We start from the raw sequence: 6,791 nt of genomic DNA on the forward strand, positions 1-6,791 counted from the left end.
AGACACAGTAAAACTACAACAGCACATACACACCCACACACACACACACACACACACACACACACTCAGGCTCCTCCATGCCATTGATCAAATACTATGAAAAGCAAATTGCTCAAATATGACCTTCCAGACAAAAGCAATTCACTGATGGTGGATCCAAGTAAACATTCCTGTTGCTCTACAGCCTCAACACTTCTTACCAGTCCAGTGTGTGAGAGTGTGAGTGAGTGTGTGCGAACTCCAAACACAAACTCCATACCATGCATGAGCCCACGTGGCGTCAGTGTCAAAAGAACTGTACCAAGGGGGTCAGGTAGCTCACATAACAAAAATAAGTCTCTCTCAAACACACACACACACACACACACACACACACACACACACACACACACGCAGGAACGCTCACATAAATTGTGTACAAAGTTTAGTTTAAGGAAATGCAGGACTTTGGTCAGGGCAAAGGGAAGAAAAGAGAGAATGAAGTGTTTCTTCCTTGTTAAACACATCAGATTCAGTTCACTTCAGAAGATTTAAGATTTAGATTAAGACATTAAAATGTTGGTGGAAAGAAAGAATAAAAAATAAGAGAATAAAGAAAATGTGTTTTTTTAAGATTTAAGATTTTCAAAATATGACATCATAACTAGCAACAGTTACAAAACAGACATTCCAAAGATAATAACAAAAAAATAAAGAACTTTTAAATAGATTTTACAACACACACACAAAATGAAATCTGGTCCCTGCAATACATAAAGATGTGTTTTTGGCAATTTAACAACACAAGCACAAAAGACCTGCAAGCATGTCCTGAATCTGAAGAATTCCCTGTGTGGATTATTACCAGGTAAATCCTTGTAACCACATCAAATATCAACCTCTAAAATATAATTACTCCCCCTGAAGCCACTCCCCCAAAAAACATTTTCATGCGCAATGTGTGCATGGGTAGAGTACGTATAGGTAAACACGTAAGTGGGCCAGCTTATTCCAGTCCTGCGACAGCCACAGATACAGGATTTTATCATTTTTGTGTAAGAGCGTTTGATTTATTGCTGCTGAGATGTAAAGAGAATTTCAAAAAATATAATAAAAAATGCTTATGAAATAAATTACCAACCATAGCTTTAAACGGGTTCACCTCTAATTTAAACCAACTGACTGTGAAGAAGCAGAATAGGATTACATTAAATTCAGGTTTAAGACAAACAACATTTAATCCGATAGTTGGACCACTTTCATATAAACCCTCAAAAAGAACGCAAACCTGCTTAGTGACTTTAACAACAAACATTTCTGCCTCTAATGTGGTTTTCAAGACTCTAATACTTTTCTCTTGAAGACGCTCCAACACTCAAAAATTATAATTAAAAGCTTCCCATTCCCAGGGGAGGAAAACTGCAAAACACTGGCAAAAATAAGAAGTAGCTTTACATGAAAGATTAAAAAAAGAAGAATGAACACAACCATAAAAAAGACCTTTTTAGGAAGTCAGCTGCCTTGCTCCTCTCCTCAGACTCAAAAAAGTGTGTTCATTTAAAGCTTTCACACTCTTGATGCTTCTTTAACATGTTGAATAAAAAGGATTATTTTTTTTATATATTTGACTAGTTTCTCAACAACCGGCAAGAGGATAAAAAGAGCAGGTGTGTAACCAGAACAACGATGGTTTCAGTCCTTCTGGCACTTTAGATAAATGTGTGTTAGTGTGTTTGAACGTGAGGCTGGAAAAGAGCACAGCACTCAGTGGACGATTTCTGGATAAGTAAAGGTTCTCTCTCACACACACACACACACACACACAAATACACCTTCTGTCGACATTAACTCAGTGCCAGCGGTGTATTTTGCTTTTCCACAGATTGCAGTCGACCCCTCCCCCCCCCACCCCAAAGAGAGCAGCCCTCCTCCCACGGGGCTCCTGGTTGGCATGGATAGGCCCCCGAGATAGCTCCACACACACTTTCACACACATAACTGTCAAGCAGAGGGTGTGTGTGCATGCATGTGTAATGAAGAGGGTATGTAGAGATTTACAGTGTTGGCACTGGGTCTAGTCAAATGGGTGGATCGCTGCCACTCTCCCCACCAGCTCCTGATAAATGTGCCATGTTTTGTTTTCTTTGAAAAGAATTAGCAAAATGAGAAAGTAGCAGGCAGATCTCTCGAGGCGTCCATCTGTCCATTACTGAAATAAAAGCCGTCCGCTTAGAGAGGGGGGTGTGGTGAAGGGATTATAAGACAAGGATTTGACTTTGAGTACAGTGAACTCGAGGGACTAGACATACAGATCGATGGATAGATAGAAAGAAAATCAGGAAGATCTGTTCACTTAATGACAACATGGATGATTTGTGCATTACAATTTAAATGTGAGGTATAGGAGGAGCCGTTTGCTGTTTTTATAGACTCTGCCCACGTTGTCAAATCCTCTTACAAAATCAGCGTGATTCGTCTCCAACTCATTCATTAATCAGCAGTAAATGAAAGGAAAACATGCAGCTCAAGGAACCGACACAACTAATCATGTGACACTTGCAGGCAGCAAAGAAGCGTGCACTACAGTAGAGCTAAAACAATTAGTCGATAAATCAATTAGTTAGGAAATCTACTGATGTTTTGAATTAATCTATGAATGTCTGTCGTCACATTTTATGAGGTTATCACCCTAAAAAACTTTTAATTTCCATTCTCAAATGTTCCCAAACTGACTTGATAAAAACAAAATGTTATGATATTAGAATTATTAAAGGCTTCTATCATGGTATATGTATTTTTATATAATAACAGGCCTATATATGATGTCATAGTAACCTTTTTGGAAATCCTAATGATAATAATAAACACACGGGAAACATCTTTTTACTAACAGTAAATTCAATAAATAATTAAACATTGATGCAAAGATTCTAATATTACCAATGGGCAGTCTGGCTCACTGATATCCAACATTGTCCACAGTGCCTTAATACAGCAACAGATACTGAAGGAGAGTTGACGTACTTTTTCATGGCACATCATCATACTGCCAAAACCTGTTTGATGCGAGTCTCAGACTGCTGACTACTAGGGACCCCAAAAATGTTTGCCAGTGGTTGGAATAAGTCACCAGATAACCACTGTATCGAAAACTTTAGTCACCAAAAAGCCACATTGTACCTACACTCACGTTAAGCTCAAATAGTGGCGGTTTTGGTGTTCAGAGAAGCTCTGCCTGTGAGAAGTGTTGGAGGTAAAGTAGCAATCTGCCACTCAGACTCACACATCTCTTTCTCTCCCTCACAGTCTGTCTCTCTCCAGCACTGCCACAACCTTTCAGCAATCAAATTAGCTGCACTCTCTTACCCAGAATATGTGCCAAAGGAATCAGCAGTTGGGCTGTAATTGCTACCAGCTAATAATGTTAACCTTTCTATGGCATATAGGCCCCTACTTTATTATCAGTATAGCACAGAACAAGAAGATGAGGCCTGTGTCGACAAACTGCATCCTTTCACACTACGAACTGGAATAAAGTGTAAGATGTCCACTTTGTTACCTGACCTTCTTAGACCAAATGCCTCTAACACAAGGATCATTATGTTCTTAATAACAAGGCTGTTCATTGAAGGGTATGACTCATACCAAAATGTGATTTCATTACAGCCCATATTTTGGTGTGTTTGTTCTTTTATTGTTATCTTATTTTGGACGCTTCTCAGATATCAAATCTTCAGCACAAACAGTTTCATTAACTGTTTTTAAACCTTGTACCTTTTTTCAATTGGAAAAAAAGGGCTTTTCAATTGGTGCTGCTTTTCTTAGTTTTATCCGGTCAATTCAACACTTTTGGGCTTAGTGCTGTTGGTCAAACAAAACCACGAACACCTTTTTCACTACTTGATGACATTTAGTTGTTCAAATGATAATTGGATTTATTGAGAGAATAATTGTTACTTCTTGCAGCTCTAATGACGTACAATTTCACAAAAATGCCGGAAACCCATACAATGCCTTACAGCCCAAACTTTATTAAATGAATAGAAAAACTAACAATAATTGCAACACTTTTACAAACTGGATATTAAACATTTCAAATCACTGTTTTTCTTTTAGGAAACTACATAACAAGATTCTTCACCTGGTCAGAAGACAAGAGTGTCTTGTGATGTTCTGGCTGTTTCAGAGCCGATTAGCCTTCAAACAAATAAACATGTCAGACTTTAATCTGAGAGCCCTAAAAGTCGTCACACACAGAAATATGCCGAACTAACACACAGCCTGTATAAACACACACAAACAGAGTACCTCATATAGAACTAAAGCAGGCTCTAATATCCAACTGTGAGTTCATTACTCTTGTGGCATTTCTATCTCCTCTGGTATCATTGTGATATTCTTACATGGATTCAAGGCACACAATAGTGAGCTTAAACAGCGTATTTATCATGCTTATTGTATCTCCATTGACTTTAGAATCATAGTATGCCTACAGGGGCTTAAAGACTCAATCAAATATCTGAATAGCATCCTTCCAGTGTTTAGGTTAAAATTGCCTAAAGCTCTTTTTCATTATAGGTTAACTACAAACCTCGAAAATGGGTTACACTTTTAGGGAGGGAGCAATACATCATCCTCTTCTGGTTTTAACTCCAACCCAGTGACCCACAAAATCATTAAAACAGCGCTAATTAGACTATATGCACGCAAAAGCAGGACACCAAGGAGGTGATGCTTTCCTTAACAATAGCCTATGTGAAGTCAGAAAATAGGTTATAGCTCACTTTTATTGAGCAAAAACATATTTTTGTGCAATAATCTCAATTAAAAATCACACATCAAATGATCAAGGGAAAGCCATTGTTGCCTTTTGTTGACACTGCTAGTTGTGATTCCTTATGGCTTTATGCTGATCACACCAACTGGAGCTCAGAGATTATCCAACCTCTTAATCTAACACTACATCCCTTCATTAGGGGCGCTTCTTACTAAAAGGCACCGCTAGCCAACTCGGGAATCAGGCCATGTCAGCTATTAGAAAGCAGTCGTATGGGTAAGTTGTTGGCAGGTCAACGCTCAACATCTGGACACAGAAGTGATTCCAAAAACAACCCGCAACACCCCGACTCTGCTGCCGCGGTGCTGTTTTACACGGCCGATAAAAGCCAGATTAGGATCCGGAGCAGAGAGCAGAGGAAACCCGGAGAGGTTAAGAGATCAGAGGCAAAGAGTGGATATAATCTTGCCATAACATCGGGATAGGTCAATGTAACAGGATTAAACGGAGCTAATGAATACACGAAATGGGGGATTGGGCAAGGAGGAGTAATGCTAGATGGGAAAGATGTATGGATGAGAAAATAAAAAGCAGACATGAACTAATGGGGAAAGCAGAGAGTGGTTAAGAACTAGCCTAATGTTTTTATCAGTTCTTCAACAAGACAAAGACTGACACACGCCGTGGCCGCTGCAGTTAATTGTCCCCGCAGAGCCAGAGAGGTGTTGTCCAGTCCTAAACATTTTTTAAACATTATAAATATGTCTTCATGCAAACTGCGCCGGACAAATCTCAACCGCAGAGTTCCCCACCACATTCATTCACGTTTCAACAAGTACCAAGGCCGATTTACAGGCGGCCAGTGGGTCATTTCTCGCTGCCGATCCCCGCCTAAACCTTCCCCCTAAAATACAAAATTATTTCCTCTGACATTTCCCCCAATGCAGCAATGCGCGCTCCCAAAAGCCGATTTCCAGGGAAGTGGGGGGGGAGGAGGTGGGGGGCGTCATGTTTGGAGATTGAGAACGCGCACCGCCCCCCCCCACCACCACCACCAAAAACTAAACCCGGCGGCGCGCACGCGGGCACGGGCCGGCCTATAGCCGGGAAGCCGATTGGCTGTCGCATCTCCATCTGCACACGTGACATGCCCTGCTTACAATAAATAAACAGCTATGGAATAATGTATTAAAATGCCCCCACGGCCCCAAACCTCCGACACTCTGAATAAAACAAAACTTAACAGCCAACAGGTCACAAACTCAAAGTCTGCAGGTGAAACACCTGGCAACATGCCCTGCAGGAGCTCAAAAACTTAAGAGCTGGATATTTCTGGATGTCCGGTGGGAGGCTGGCAGCAGCGCCAGGCAACAGCCGTAAGAAAAAAATGACAGCTTCATGAGAGCCTATAGGTTTTTCATAAGACATTACAGCCACGGCTTTCTGCTCATACCACTCCAAAAACACAAACGCAAACATAGTTATCGACACCCTCCGGCCGCCCGGACCACGCCAACACACACGCACACACAATGTCAAGAGAGCTTACCTACACAGTGAATGAGTTTGTGCCTCCAAGAGTCAAGTTCCTGCCGAAAGCCGCGCCTCTCTACCGTGCATTGCTGCCTTTTGCACAGACTCGCCATTTTCTATCGGCCCCTCCCGTGGGCGCGCACATACTGCTGGGTGCTTCCCTGCGCGCACGTCACCGGTGGTTTTTATTCTAGGGCTGGGTGGAGTGAGATATGAAGGGGACGGGGCTGCAGCATCCTCCTTTCTATAGCGCTCGTTTGTCCCACCCACCAGAAAGTGGCCCCTCCACCTTCTCCTCCCCTTCATCCCTCCCAGCATCTCTGCGCGAGAATGTGCTGTCATTGGTCGTTTAATGGGATGTTTGTCTGTTTTAATGTTGTATAGGGTAGGCCTACAGCACATGGCGCCTGTTCTCCAAATTTGCAATGGCTCAAAGCTATGTGTGTCAAAGTGCGCGGGTGTGCAGGGGATTTAATGTGCATGAAGACATTGCATTGTTTAA

General features: G+C 41.6%; 1 protein-coding gene across 1 annotated transcript in view; it reads right to left on the reverse strand.

The window, feature by feature from the left end:
• The window catches only part of lcor (ligand dependent nuclear receptor corepressor), a 99,092-nt gene extending 92,690 nt beyond the window's left edge, over window positions 1-6,402 (reverse strand). Inside the window, exon 1 of the mRNA XM_046048070.1 lies at window positions 6,306-6,402. Coding sequence (XP_045904026.1) covers window positions 6,306-6,402 — 97 coding nt within the window. The remainder of the gene's footprint in view (window positions 1-6,305) is intronic.
• Between the last annotated feature and the right edge of the window lie 389 nt (window positions 6,403-6,791).

Source organism: Micropterus dolomieu, linkage group LG01 (assembly GCF_021292245.1).
Source record: "Micropterus dolomieu isolate WLL.071019.BEF.003 ecotype Adirondacks linkage group LG01, ASM2129224v1, whole genome shotgun sequence".
NCBI classification, from domain to species: Eukaryota; Metazoa; Chordata; class Actinopteri; order Centrarchiformes; family Centrarchidae; genus Micropterus; species Micropterus dolomieu.